Raw genomic sequence first — 16,653 nt, 5'->3', positions numbered from 1 at the left:
AGTGGTTCAGAAGGTCGCTGATACCATAGAATGACCTAACCAAGTGGTACACAAATAAAGGTAGGTATTGTTAGTACGTAGCGTAAAAATAAGTAAGTTTAGTTTCCAACTCAATTCAACACAACACATGTGCATTTTCAGAATTTAGGACCCTCCAATTAGCGTAAGTTGTTAACAATAATGAACTCACTGTCAGTTTTGTGACGATAATCAAGCATGATTTTTTTTACAACAACAAAACTGACATCGAGTTAATTTTTGTTAACAACTTACGCTAATTGGGGGCCCCAAATTCTGAAAATGCTCATAAATGAAGGATGAAACCGTCAATAAAGGAAATAACATACAGAGTACAGACATTGCATCCTTTAAAAATAAATTGATAGCTATTTTAAACGCCCCTATACAAAGCACGACATAGATGAAATAACATGACGAGGTAGGCGCTAGTCACCCGTGCCGACGGTCGACCCCACCTTTGATCAGGCACTGAATCACTTGTGCTGTGGCTTGACCCTTCGCTGCCCTATAAATAGTCTTGTCTATAAATCTAAAACATATTTTCTTGGCTGTGAGCAGAAGGCATGTATTCGGAATTTAAGTAATAACAACGAAGCCACAAAGCATTGCGAAGAAGAATTTTGGTTTAATGACGGTTAAGGTAAAAGGCGTCATAGAAACCTAAATCCTTTATATAAGCAAATATAAGTAACCGAAATAAAGGTGTGCTCAAGAAAGAAAATAATCATCAAAAAAAAACAGGGTAAAAACAACGTGACTGGGTAACTGTGTAGACTAGAATCAATAGTTGCTCATGCTTTTGCATGCTGTTGCATGTCTTTTGTAGTTGAAACTTTGATAAGCATCAAATTGCATAAAATGTGAGCGAGAAAATTATAAAGCAAAGGGAATTTAAAGTTCCCATTATTTAAGATAATATATCTGGTAACGAACATAAGACAAAAAAAAATACTCGGTGAGATATTCGTTGGGAAAAGGGAAAATATCAAGGATTTCATCACCACCTCATCACCTTTATCTTACTTAATTTGATCGAACGATATAATATGAATATGAATTATAAAATATACTTCCCAACAGTATGTAAAAAAACAAATCACTTAACAGTTGAACGCTCTCGCCCTCCCCACATAATACGCCATTCGTAGTTATTACATTTACATAATGTTATGATTTAGTGTTAAGAGAACATCGCTGCGCACTATACCGAGATTGGTTTGCATCTGACTGCCAAATAGTGTCGTAAAATTTAGGGGCCCAATGAGTATTAAAATGTATGAGTTCTAGATTTAAGTTGAGATACGAAATCATATTATTATAAGAGATATACGAGTACCTTTTAGCGAAACGCACGTTCCACGGCTTAAAAACAATATGAAGGTGTTACCCATGCAAGTTTAGTAAGGGCTTACTTACTACTTACTCTAAGAATTAAGTACTCATAAGTAATTATATACTAGTAAGCACCAAACAATTAATTAATGTTAAAATCGGGAACTGTGAAGAAAAACAACCGGACATACAAAAGCAAATTATCAGAGTTAAACCGTAGACGGTACGCGGACACTTTGGTCAATAAACCGTGTACGAACGCTAACACTTCGGTCAATCTCAGGCAAATAAAGCAAATAGACTTAAAAATCACCTACCTTTTGGCCATTGAATATATTATTATGTTTTATTGTGACTTGTGATAAGGAAAATTTAAATAGGCATATTCCTACTACCTACATACATATTGTTGAATAATTAGTATTACCCACGCTATTATTGTGTAATATTACCAGACTTCCTTGTTTACTGAATTACTTACCTACTAAATAGATAATACATTTTTAGTCTTATTAAAACATGTGTCTACTATGAAAGGATTGATTGCAAAAAAAACTAGTTCTGACTAAATTTGAGGAACAAGAAAAATAAAAATACCATATTTACCTTTTGTCTAAGTATCAAGTTATCAACTTTGTTCCGACATCGAAAAAAGTCAAGTACAATAAATACAAAGTGCTCATTCCAGAACGCCAAACAAAATGTTAGCTTTGCGGGCGATTAGATAAAAAGTAACGGTTTTATACCTAATCCCGGTAAATCATTTGACGACGGTATTCTGCTAACTGAATGAAGGATTTTTCCATTGGACCTACAAAGAATCTTTCCAAAAGACATGTCAAAGAATGATAGGAACGCTTTAGTTTTTAGGGTTCCGTAGTTACCGTAATTATTCCTTGAAGTTTTGCGAGGTTCGTCATCTGACTGTTTATCCTTCTGCGGTGTTTAATTGCTTCATCATGATTATTACCTATCGTTAACGCTAAATGTGAACATGGCATGGATACATGGTGTTATCATTTCAGTTACTGCACGAGAGATGTTTTTTTTCGTCAGTATATAGACAGGTCTTTTAAATATATTTTTGGTAAATATCACATTTTCAACATAATATTCGCTCTGAAAGAAAGAAATTCGCTCTCTAAACTTTTAAATCACGAACTCTAAATTACTTTTCACCGCTCCAACTGGTAAAGATCAATTTTGCTATTCGGAAACGGATAGCAACATTTCATTTTATCCACAAGAGTGCAAAGTAATTTCATACAAATTTTAACTTGATATCTTCAGCTGGCTGGTAGAATTTACTTTTAAATGACGATTTTGAAAATATTGAATACATTGATAGAATTGATTAAATTTGATGTTTTACAGTTTTACAGTATTTTGTTCATGTTGGTGTGGTGAAAATTTTTGTGTTTCACTCGGTGGCAAAGTTTGTTTAACCTTCGTGCCTTGAAACCCTCGTAACGCTCGAGATTCCACTTTTTAAACTACTAGCTATGCTTGCGGTTCAATATTGGAATCTTTCGCTTGCCCGCGTATCAAAATATGGGCACGTGCGGTTAAACACCCCTTGTAAAACAAATAACTATTTAGCAGTCATATTAGGTAAATATATATTCTTCAAGGTGGGAGGCACCCCAAAATGAACTTACCCAAAAACACCCACTGCCACCGCAGCTTCTCTCAAAGCTCGTTCTTGGTCCATGTCTCTCAGCGTCTCTGGTCGGATCGTGGCGGTGTTGCGGGGTTGACGCTCGTTCTGTACCGCTGTAAACAAAGGAATTGGCATCAAGAACTGTTTTAATCATAAACTGCGTGACAGTAATGGGACTCCGTCTTTATCTCTGTTTACTTAACACTTTCGCTACCAAGAACCCGACTGTCGGGCATACCGCTCGTAGAAGCGTAGCCGATTACATGGGTTTCCCCGATGTACAAAATGTCGTAGCTACTATTTCGAAAGTGTTTACCCAGGTGCTTTGAGCTGGGTGAACATAGTCTACTACAGGTCTTTATTGTCGGATCTTCACCTGGACAGTATTACGCTGCCTAGGGCATATACGTAAGTGTCCACGTATCTTATATATCACACCACACCGTATCTGTCGTATATGTCACACCGTATGCGTCGTATATGTCACACCGTGTCGCACTAATACGGAAGAGCAATAGAGATTAGAGAGAGATAATTACGATACGTTAGGAGGAGTGAACGAATTTCCTTAATTTTACTCGCCCATTATGAACTCCTCGCCAAATCTCGCTACAATCAGGACTATTCTTCGCACAAATACAATATTTTCTTAAATTTCATAGTTTGCTGTGTGTAGCCCAGGGACAAACCGGCAAAGGAAAATGTGAAAAAGGAAACTGTCTACTGGTATTTTATTGTCACCGATAGCAATGTTATCAAAAAACGCAGTGTTTTAAGATCACCACCGGTGGTTCCTCGAAGATCGCAGCGATGCGAGGGGAATAAAAATGCACTCCAAAAGTGCACACGTCTGGAAGTTTTCCAGCAAAAGAGGCCAAAGAGGGTGGAGTGGAGCGTAGCTTAGTAATGTAACCTAATGTAACCTTGTAATGTAACCTTGGAAAATTGATACGAGAAGTCTTGGTCAGATTTTTATTACTATTTAAAACATAATATAACTTAGTGAGGGTTATTGACTTAATTAATTTAAGTTGTTTCATTTCGCGACAAACATCTTTCCACTATAGTGTTTTATTTTATGAAGAAATATAACTAAACGTTATTCAAGACAAACAATGCAATTTTCTAGAATTCAGTATTGTTGTAATGCAGTATTTACAATTAAATAAGCAAATTAGTTTTATTTGTTTCACAAAATATCAATGTATACCCCGCCGAGGCTGCCATTCGAAAGCGTTCTGTTAATAAAACCCCGTCATCCGAAAGTCTGACAAAACAGCTCACATAAAACTGCAAATGACACGCTCCCCCTCACAGTGGGGGTGGGAGTGGGGAGGGGGTTTCTATTTGATTTTATTGCCGCCCCGTGCACCTTTTACTGGCGAACTTTACCTAACGGGACAAACTAGTTGGGGACGTTGGTTTTGCGCTTCTTTTGTGGGTACTTAGAGGGTTTTAACGCATCACCACGGAAAAAGGAAAGTTTATGAAGCTTAAAATTGTTATAGCAAAACTTTTGGTTTGTTGTTGGTTTACCAAACCGTCAGTAAAACCATAGTAAATACTAATTTCTAAGCAAAGTGATGGTTTTATCGCATGAGTATTCATAAAACAATGTATTGTTGGTATGTAAGTTTTTTAGTAGCTTAAAATAGGAAAGATAATTTATTATTAAAATAATAAATTAGTCATGGTTAATTAATTATAATCATGGCTCACGTATAGGTACGACGTTGAATCGTCAATATGGGTGCCTTTACGTTATAACAAAACTCTTATAAGAGCCTCAATTAAAACAATGAAAAAATATTTTTTACAAAAAGGACCGAATTTTCTCTGAAGAGATATACGTTGGTACCTAATATATCTTATGTGCTATTACTTTGATGGCAGGGACATAAATGTGTTTTATGGATGTGTTGTCGTTTTCGATTCTACTCCCCATTTCTTTTACGACATCCATTTGAGCCACAGTAGGTAGGCTATCTTCATTTTGTCTGATGTATGTGGTATATTTTATCTGCAATTGTTCATAATATAAGATGATAAAATAACAAAAAAAAAAACGTGAGTACTATAGTTTTATTATACCTTTCTATAGTATTTTTAAAAACATGACGAATAAGGTAGGTAATTGGCGTCATCGGAAATGTTATTTTAAGGTTCTTATGATTCAACCGCAATGTTTACGAATTTTTGTTGGCATGCTTATCAGATAAAAACGCGCCGCCCTTATGGCACATGGATCACAAGGATCCTATAGGCATGGAAACCCACAAATAGAGATTATAAAGGAGTAAATAGCCACCAAGTACGACCAAGTACGACGAAGTACCAAGTACGTTTTTATACTATTTACTCCTTTTTACCGAAAACTTTTAGACCGGCGCCTAGCGGGATGAATGTGATAAACCATCAATAGGATAAAATTTCAGCGAAAGTCATTTCAATTACTATTTGGTGCAACCGGCTCTAATCTAAAAGCAAACTACCATCCGCCGTTTACACTAAAACCGGGTAACCGTAACCTACAGTTAACTGACAGACTCGAGACACACGGATTAACCCCCACACAAGCGCCTCCCTCCCCAACTATAAATCAACTTGCCCCTCCTACTTCCGGCCGCAGCCATCTTTGAGGTCTCACTTCCGGCGCCGGGAAAGGGATAGATGTTAGTTTTTCATCATGTGTGAAAGCGACGGGTAATTTTTTATAACTTGAGAGTTGCCATGCTCTGCTTGAAAAAATATCCGTCCGTTTTATAGGCTGTATTTTTCTTGGTAACTTGGTAGGTATATTTTTGAGAATGGACTTATCTTTTAACTAAAATAATGCGATCCAATCCAACCAACCTCAGCAAACAATTCTAAATATATAATTCAGGTTAGACACTAATACAGAACCGCTAAAGGAATCAATTCGGTAATTATTGAACAGGCCATTTTCTAATTAATGTTATTTATTTATTTATTCGAAGAAAATTTTACAACATTAGCTTAAATAATATACTTAATTATATAATAGGGCAATGCGCTGCAAAGTTAAAAGAGTTATCATAATATTATAATTAAAATAAACAAAAAGCATACACACACACCCACACCAATCAAAAAATATACAGCATTATTTAAGATGTTTATTGTTATAACTGATATAACTGATACGGCATTATAAAAAGATAGCTCACAGGAGCGTATAAAACGAAAGCGAAGTTGTCTAAATCCATCGTAGGTAAACAATAACCAAAACATATTACATAATTATAAATATTATCATTAACAATATTATTTTGGGAATATGAGTCACTCCATAATATTCTGACGTCATCATGATGTTTTGAGCATAACAGTGCAGTAATAGTACCTACTATGGTCCTACGTCATGAGCTTTAACTATTAAATGATAGCGTTGTTAATAAATAAGAATATACTGCATTATTGTCCTTAAATAATCGCTGTATTCTTCAACAAAAGCGATATCAAATGAATAATTACAAATCATAGAGATATGATTTTTCTCTGAACTTTAGAAATTTAGTGAGATATATAGTTAATCAAATATATCAAATAAAATCCATAGGTTGATTAAGTTGAAAATCAAACCCGTAAAATATGTATTCAAACAGTGGAGTGAATAACACGCTGCAGCTGGTTACAATCAGAATGAATCTTTACTCATGTACCTACCCACGCATATGAAACTCATCACCATCCTCCTTGCGTTATCCCGCAGCCCAAGGTCGCCATGAAAGCGACTGCCATCTGACCTTACTCAAAGAGTAACTAGGCCTTATTGAAAGTTGTCTAGTTTCCTCACGATTTTTTCCTTCACCGATAAGCGACTGGCAAATATCAAATAATATTTCGCACATAAAGTTCCGAAAAACTCATTGGCCGGGGTTCGATTCGAACCTGCGACCACCGGATTGAAAGTCGCGCGCTCTTACCGCTAGGCCACCAGCACTTATGAAACTATATTGTATCAATATATATGATAACAAACTAAGCTTTCTGTTTAGCCCAATGGTTGACTGGTAGAGAATGCCTCAAGGCGTTAAGTCCGCCATTTGTACTCTTTTTTTGTAAATTTGTGCAATAAAGTTTAAATAAATAAATAACATCATATTTAAAAAAATATATAAAAAATACATGGTAAATTATCCTACCGACTTCGCCATGTAAGATTAATGATTATCAACAGAGAGGTTCACAGGTTGAACACAGATTTTTATTTATTTAACTAACCATAACAAAAACATAAAGATAACTAACTTCAAACTTAAAAGTTCTGCTTGATTTTTTTTTATTCAGCCCCTAGAAGTAAAAAGTGGTTTGAACATTTTATCGACTACTGAGCGGATGAAGTCACGAGTGGAGCTTCAACCTACTGATGAACTTCAAATAGATTCCCCATACATATATTACAATGATTTAAATTTCCGCAATTTTTCCTCATTATGTATTATATTATAATGGTTCAATCCGGAGGTCGCGAGTTCGAACCCCGGCTCATACCAATGAGTTTTTCGGAACTTATGTGTGAAATGTCATTTGATATTTGCCAGTCGCTTTTCGGTGGAGGAAAACATCGAGAGGAAACCGGACTAATTCCAATAAGACCTAGTTACCCTTTGGGTTGGAAGGTCAGATGGCAATCGCTTTCGTAAAACTAGTGCCTGAGCCAAATCTTGGGATTAGTTGTCAAAGCGGACCCCAGGCTCCCATGAGCCGCGACAAATGTCAGGATAACGCAAGGAGGATGATGATGATGATATGTATTATATTATACAAAACGTGGTCCTATCATTAAGTTAATCCCGTTTCGGTAAATATTTTTTTTTTATTATAAATGGGCTTACTCTTGACCACAGACTAGCCAAAGGCAAAGACGTGGCCTACGATGGAGTGAGCTTGCCCAGAAGATGCCTGTTCACTCTTGATTTGAAGGTTGCCGGGTTAACAATTACATTAACATCATTGTTTCTTTTCACAACTTTGCGGTACGAAATCCTAACATTACGTGTTACAAAAATGCTGGCAATCAAACTTCGAAATTTTTATTTGCATCCCCCAATGAAATGCAACTCCAACAATGAAACGTTGATCCAATTTGGCCAAAGAAGGCGTCAGACAGACGTAATGAGGTAAAGCTACTAGTGATGTAGGCACGCAGCAAGCTCTTATCGATAATTTATTACTACCCCCGAAAATATGGTCAACAAGAAATGTCCATAAAAGCCATTAAAGAACTATTAAGAAAAGAACATCCAGCACTCAAAATTTTGATTCAAATGTTTATTTAATTTGTTTTTTTTTTAATTATGATAAAACAATTGTTTTACATTTATAATAATTCAATATTGAAACGTAACAACATCAGTCAATTGCTGTGATAATTAACTTAAACAAACATTATGCTAATATGCACTATGTTATTATGAACATACTAGTACTAGGTATTTTCAAAGAGCTTCTTGCTAGGCCTAATCAAGTAAAGCATATATTTCTGACTCTGATATATTCGGTTTACTTATATTCTTCTAGATACGAGTATTATATATTTTTTGCTATCAAAGATATCAGTCACTTTATTTAAAAAAACTAGGTTTAGTAAAAAAATCTCATTGCAAAATTGTAAACTAATATTAATCAAACAACACTAACACATATTTATTAATAATTGAAACGGATACTGTTATAATACTCGTCTTTTAAAATTCTTGAATATTTATGCCCGTAACTCTAAAAATTTACCGGAGTCTGTAACATACCGTAGCCGATGGCACATCATTAGTCGAGGGCACAGAAGCGCGCCCTGAGGCACACCCGCCCCTTTATCACTTTACTTTAGCTTTGTATTATTTTGCTCTCGGCTCTTTGAAAAGGAAAGCGTAATTTAGTTACGTTTTGAGATGTCGACGGTAGTCAGGACTCAGGACAATCTAATTATTCTCGGCACTGCGTTTCACGTTGTCAAAAGCCTTAGCTAGTTCAACTAAACCAATTAAGGGTCTCGGTGTAATTACGCCTGTCTGGGTGGACTGTTGAAGTTCTTGATTTGTTTCGTTCGTTAACGAAATATGAATAACCGACAACGGCTTTGTGTTGTAACATTTTAAAAGAAACTGATTTGCATTTACATTTGGAACTGAAAAGAGTGAGTGACTACAATATCATATTTAGGGACATTCAAGCCTATTTTTTATTATTTATATGTACGTATTTATCTTAAGTAAATACCTAATAGGTAATGTAGGTTTAATTTTCATAACTAGAATTCCAATTTTATAAATGAATATGACCAGTTGTGTTTTTAGTTCAAGCATAATTAGGAGTGCTCAAGTGTATTTCAAAATTACGTAGGACATTTAGTAACTTACATGTTACATTTTATTAATTAAAAAGTGCTTACTAGTACTAATTATGAATTAGACTGTAGGTATCTTCGGTATCAATTTTGTTCTAGAGTGTAAAGCAGTGAATTAAAGATTCATTTGTAAAATTAAATGCTAATGGGGCGATTTTGAGTTTTAATCCGTGCCGCAGCTCCTTCGCAAGCCTTAAGCCGTGGATTACTGGGTACAGTCAGCTACATTATTTAGTAAAAGACGCCTTTTTTACATGGTTAGTACAATGTTCAAATTAGGGTTTACTTATTGGTCTTTTCTACAGCTCATCCTTTGTTACATTATAAATAGTTATTAAGTGAACGAATAACTACTAAATAAGAATAATACTTAATTAGTAAATAAAAAATAGTAACATACTATTTGTGTTTTTAGGGTTCCGTAGTCAACTAGGAACCCTTATAGTTTCGCCATGTCTGTCTGTCCGTCCGTCCGTCCGTCCGTCCGCGGATAATCTCAGTAACCGTTAGCACTAGAAAGCTGAAATTTGGTACCAATATGTATGTCAATCACGCCGACAAAGTGCAAAAATAAAAAATGGAAAAAAATGTTTTATTAGGGTACCCCCCTACATGTAAAGTGGGGGCTGATATTTTTTTTTCATTCCAACCCCAACATGTGATATATTGTTGGATAGGTATTAAAAAATGAATAATGGTTTACTAAGATCGTTTTTTGATAATATTAATATTTTCGGAAATAATCGCTCCTAAAGGAAAAAAAAGTGCGCCCCCCCCCCTCTAATTTTTGAACCATATGTTTAAAAAATATGAAAAAAATCACAAAAGTAGAACTTTATAAAGACTTTCTAGGAAAATTGTTTTGAACTTGATAGGTTCAGTAGTTTTTCAGAAAAATACGGAAAACTACGGAACCCTACACTGAGCGTGGCCCGACACGCTCTTGGCCGGTTTTTTTTCTCTGTTGCTTCAAAGCCAGGTAGTATATTAAAATGATTAATCATATTTAAAAATAGGAATATTAAATAATCATTTACTCGCTTATGTAGTAATACTATTAATAAGTATTCTATTTGCCTAATGGAAAAACCAGACTGTAGAACATGGCACGTGTCATGTTTAGGTAAAACTGACCACTAGGGGGATTCCCCACCGTTCCCTACAAAACTCTATTTTTTGAAGGTTTTTTTTCTCTTATTCAATGGCTTTATTAGATAATACTATTACTACTTCAATTTATTTCTAATAACGCACAAAAAAGAGTGGCAACAAAGGAAAGGATCGAAAATAATTTTGACCCAGGTTACCAGTCACCAGCTTACCAGGTACCAGTCACCCACTCAAGACTTCCTGTGACTGAGTATACCAAAATCCGGCGTCGCGTACCCTAACAGTTAACTGTTTATACCGAAGTTAAGGCTGCAGTAACAGACACTGATTAATGCGAATTTAATCCTTGCACAAAACCCTTAAATCCGGCCCTGAATAATGGCCTCTGTCCCCCAAAAAGTCACATCTCTCCAAACTTGCGATCAAATATAAACTTTGGTCCCGTGTAATTACGCCCTTAATCCAAAGGTATGCAACAAAAACAAAGCCCCATCGAATGGCGAGACTTAAATCCAGATTTCTAACTTTTAAACGAACAAATATGACTTTAAATAGTAGCTCTTTAGGGTTGAATTTAAGGCCACTCGAAAATAATATTTCGTCTATCCACCTCCAATTTCAACCCTAACATTACAGACTTAAATCCAAAATTCCATTGGGTTCAATCTCTGGAATCAATAACCATTAAGCCGAATCAACTTGACAGAAGTCGTTTGCGAGTGAGATAGGTATAGAGTTTTCCGCGCGAGTGAGGAGAGCGACACTATATCGAGGTCTTTCACTTTGGCTAAATGGCTATGGGACTTTGCGGCCAGATGAGACCGGCACCTGATGTGTTTGATTTTATTTCGCAATTATGGCAATTTTATTGTTTCTAAAACCGATGCACAAGAGGCAGTGTAGCTTGGTAAATATAGTTATAGGAATTATGTTTCAAATGCTATCTTCTATTGGCTAGGTAATGCTATAGAGTGGGATTTAAATGTATGCTATCATTGAACCTAAAAAAATATTAAAGTTCAGAAACTATTATAAAAACCTACTAATGGAAGGTTTTGAATTTGGAACCTCTTTTTTCTGTAAGGCCTCAAAACTCGAATATAATGTGTACTTTAAGAGTACACCGGGAGTACCGAGACTTACGTGCTTACTATTCCGGACACTCAAGGAATCCCAAACTATTTGTACGTTACGTATAAATGAAAAAAAAAAAATATATTGACAAGTCTTTACAAACACGATATTGCTCATGAAATAAAACTATGGAAACGGATTAAATCGCGTATAATGAATTTAAAATACATCCCGACGTTTCGAACTCTTTACAGCGTTGTTTACGATATTGCTGTTTAAAAAAAATATTTTCATATTTTAACCTCTATGAATTATTTGTAAGAATAAAGTAAATATTGAATTGCTAGTGGCTTTGGCATTGACACTTGAGAAGTTTCATGTCTTCTGCCTATTTATTCTATCATTCGAAAGACAAAAACTCAAAATTCGTCGAGAATCGATGCAGTCCCTTCAGAAATACCTGAAGATTATATCCTTATATGGATACCTCTAGATATCCAAGAAAGTGCTACGATTTTTATGAACCTACTGCAGTTTATAAGCATCGAGGGTCACGCCACGCCTTACCACCGCCTAGCCGTAGTGAAAATGTAAAATTAATAGACAGTCCGTGGTTAAACATCCCCTCATTTAAATACGCGCTCCAGGGCGCTCTTTGTAGCCCCGTAATGAGGCGAATGTGCCATTACTCTGCGGTTATTAGATTCAGCTTAAGGGCATTTGCATTGTGGTTTGATTGGCAAGTTTTTAAAATTTAATGACTTTCACACGGATTCACAACGCCGTTGGTGTTGTTTTTTTATTTCAAAAATGTAGTCTTCCGTTTGAGGTTACGTCTTCTACATAACTATGCTATGTAGAGTAGTTACATATAAAAAGCGTACATAATATACACAGTAAAAGGCTGAAATGCAGAAATTTATCACTTTCTGCACACATTTCAGAAAAAAAAACCTATTATTAATATCATGAGAAAAAAATAAACGTTTGCTTTTGTGTCAATACAAAACGCGAAGTGATAGGTATTTATCAATTCAATTAATTACCTAACTTATGTTGTAGACGAGGATATAAATTTCATAATTAAAATGAAAATCAGCTATATAACCTACACATGTAAATGACGCATCATTATGTTAATACAAATTACATAATATATGTATGACTTATAAACTTATCAATTAATAATAAATATGAGGAAATGCGATTTGATTAGGACAATGATAATATTAAAATATTAGAAATAGAACGGAAATAATATAGTAGTTCTGAATACAGAATTTTGATAATTTGTAGGGCCTTTTAAAGATTACAAAAGGTTTCAAATAATTTATTTAATTAGCGCTATTTAGACCTTGCTCCAGAGATCTTCGTTTCGATATATTTTTTAATTGCTTTATAGGTAAAACCATCTCCTTGTACTTTTTTTTAATAATGTGTAACAATTTTTGCACAAAATCTAAAGCAAATGACACCCTTCCGAAAGTGAGCAGCATTTTAACTAAGAGATACGTAGTAGGTACGTATTTTTTGTTAAAACGTTAAAAAATACAGTTAACACGATAACCGCGATCCCGGACACGGTGAGTGAGAGTTAGAGAAAAACATTAGAGAAAAAATATCATAACTAGAATCCCAAAAGGACCTTAATAATGCAATATCAATAAATCATCCAATGTCATTAGCCGCCGGCTAAATAGCCAAGCCGCCGTTACCACTTACTAATGACACGCTGAGAGGGAGATATATCGGTGAGAAAACTTTTAACAATACAACGAATAGTGGAATAAAATGTTAAATGATAATTTTATTGTCACGTTGAATTTCAGTGTTTACTTCAAAATTCCTAAAGTTAATGGCAAATATTTTTTTACCCCATTTTTATATCAAATAAATATCAAAAGCTACTAGTAGTTAGGAAACAATAAAATAAATATAGCATACGTCGTCGTAACAAATAATCCCGTAAAACCCAGCCTAATTATCTGATTTTGAATTTGGAACTTTCTTTTGTTTAATTTTTACTTGCACAAGTACGCTGGGACGCTTGGGACTTATGAGGTAACCAAAATTGACACTAATTATGATATATGTATCTAAGTATTTTGAAATAATATTAAATAATGTCTCTCACACTATTCAAAGAACAATCTTCACGCCAGCATCAAAGGGGTAAAGCTACGAATTATGCAAAATTCAAACAACAATATGCTTTTTGCCAATGCAGTAAGTAACAACTACCTTGATTTAAATGGGTCACTCTATGGTCTATGTTTTTTTTTCTTTTTTTGACGCTGCGCAGACACGTGCCGCCACGTGGCACAAACCGCTCCGTATACAAATTATGGCTTACGGGACCCCAAAATGTTAGTTTTTTATATTCAATTTGTTCGAGTTAAGTCGTGCATACGTTTGTTAGTTTAGTGTGCATGGATAGAGTTAGTGTAAAATTTTAAATGATTGGTTTGACACGATTTTACTTGGTGTTAGAAAATGCAACAAGATAAAATATGTGTGACCAAATAAATCGGTACCTATAGTCTAAGCTAAGCACATGTAATAGTGATGCGTAGATGTAATGGAATTGTGTATATGTATGTATAGCCATACAAAGGATCAATTGGAAATAATTTCCAAAACCAATTTAATCAAACAAACAAACCTGTAGTTAACATTTTACATCTTAAACACCGTTTATACTGTTGTCGTTTATTGTGACCTCACTTGGAACTAAACCGATAAATGATACGCGATTTTTTGAGTTATGGGTTTTGATAATATTATTAATTGTTTTTTATTATAATTTTATATGTTATTAATAATATAATTTTATATGTTATTAATTATAAATATAAGGTTACCTAACCTAACTATTTCAATTTTTAATTAAGTACAAAAGCTTGAAACTAGTTATGATGGCACCCCTTGATTCCCACGATGAACTTCATATTTCAACAACTTGTATAAACATATCAAAACACATCAAAATCCAACAAAGAACAAATCCTCACAGCGCTTGTTCCGTCACATACAGCGATACCAAAATAAACGTGCAGTTCAAAAAAGATGCCTCTAAGCATATAATACGAGGGGCTGGCTATTCTATCTGCACTTTTATATTGGTAGGTCCAGGGCAATTAGGCGAAAGTTATTACTGCTGACAATCCCCTATGTTATCGTTTTAGCAAGTTATTTTATTATATCTTTATCTGATTGCATACCAGTATCAGCCACGACTTAAAATAAATAACTAACGACTAAAAATATTAACGCCTACCAAAACGTGATAAAATAAATAATTTTCATAAATAGATTAAAAGTGTACCTATTTGAATTATTCTTACTGTCCTTTTATCCCCAAAATATAACGGAGTTAAGTTTTAACTTGTATGTAGAGAAAAAAAAATGTATTCAGACAATAAGAAATGCAATAATACTCGTCTTTTTTATTCATTAGATCATAAACAAATTTTTTTACAGTACCAACGCCTAATAGTTTATCATGAGCAATATTTTTAAAGTTTCGCTGGCTTGGTGGTTTCTGCCAGGAAAAATAAAGTCTAGGACGGAGATAACACTTGAGCATTTTTTTAAATAACTGTGAATTCTTGAAGCTAGGTGAGAAAGTCCCATTGACTAACGATTATTTTTGGCCAGTCACGAAAAGTGTAAAGGGGGCGTCCATTAATCGCGTCATACTGCATAGGGGGGGGAGGGGGTCATGAAAAAATCACCAAATATCACCATGGGGGGTGGGGGGGTTAGGAACATATCACGTGTATTTTTTTTGTTACACTAACGTAAAGAAAAAAACATATTTCTGAGCTATTTTTAACCCCCGACGCAAAAACGAAGGGGTGTTATAAGTTTGACGTGTCTGTCTGTCTGTCCGTCTGTCTGTCTGTCTGTCTGTCTGTCTGTCTGTCTGTCTGTCTGTCTGTTTGTCTGTCTGTGTGTGTGTCTGTCTGTGGCATCGTAGCTGCCGAACGGATGAACCGATTTCGATTTAGTTTTTTTGGTTTGAAAGCTGAGTTAGGCGGGAGTGTTCTTAGCCATGTTTCGTGAAAATCGGATCACGATGTCGCGGTCGGGGGTTTTTTTTAAATTTTAATTTTGTGGTTAGGTTATTATATCAACTTTTACAGTCAGAACTTGCGTTGTGCAGTGCAAAGAGAACAGAATATAATAGAATATAATTTATTCGTGAACACAGTCAAGATTCATTACACATTACAACCATAGCTGGGCATTAACTCGTTAATCCGTTAATCGTTAATTAACGAAGTTAACATTTCGATTAACGGATTAACTTTTAAGTTAACTCTAAAAAATGTTAACGGACTCGTTAACTTCCGTTAAATTTCTCCGAGTCCGTTAATCGTTAATTTAGCAGGGCAGTGCCGCGAAAAACACGCTACTATTTTTCGGGCTTTTGCCCGAAGTACGGAAAATCCTAGGATTTAACCGGTAAATCCCAGCTTTTACCGATTTTGATCGCCAAAAGCCCAAATATTACCTAAAGAATTGTTGTTCACGTGGGTTCGCTTTTACCAACGTTGATTCGATGAATCCTAAGTTTTACCATGGCAACTGTTCTAGATTATACTGTGGTTCTAGTGACAGGGCAGCAAATTCGAGGCCAATTTCAGACCACATTCTCTTCCCTAGCTTCTACCCGGCTTTCGCCTCCCGTGATCTTGCTGCTCTCCTGACACAGCTCTTGGCAGTAGCTCAGGCAATCAATGCCTTCCACATGTAGCCTAGAGTTCAATAGGCTTGCTGTACTTCGGGCTTTTATAGTAATATAATACATTATAGTGGATTACTGATACAACTAAATATATACCTACAGTAAAAATATTTTTTTGTCACGCGTTAACGGATTATCGATTAACTTTAACTTACGTTAAATTTGTTGAAATGTATCGCTTTAACGATTAACGAAGTTAACTTTTTTAGTAACGGATTAACGATTATCGAAGTTAAATATTTGATTAACGGTGCCCAGCTATGATTACAACACAAACAGAAAGGAATGAAGTGCCACGAAATGGCCTCATCTCAGCGTGTTCAGCTGTTGCTGGTGACT

At 35.1% G+C, this 16,653-nt stretch overlaps 1 protein-coding gene across 1 annotated transcript in view; it reads right to left on the bottom strand.

The window, feature by feature from the left end:
* LOC125240312 (photoreceptor-specific nuclear receptor) overlaps positions 1-16,653 on the bottom strand; it is a 44,062-nt gene that overhangs the window by 5,862 nt on the left and 21,547 nt on the right. Inside the window, exon 5 of the mRNA XM_048148197.1 lies at positions 3,012-3,126. Within this exon, the coding sequence (XP_048004154.1) occupies positions 3,012-3,126 (115 nt within the window). The remainder of the gene's footprint in view (positions 1-3,011; positions 3,127-16,653) is intronic.

This window comes from Leguminivora glycinivorella, chromosome 2 (genome assembly GCF_023078275.1).
Source record: "Leguminivora glycinivorella isolate SPB_JAAS2020 chromosome 2, LegGlyc_1.1, whole genome shotgun sequence".
Lineage (NCBI taxonomy): Eukaryota > Metazoa > Arthropoda > Insecta > Lepidoptera > Tortricidae > Leguminivora > Leguminivora glycinivorella.
The sequence above is the reverse complement of the archived record's forward strand: the minus strand, read 5'-3'. Positions and strand labels throughout refer to the sequence as shown.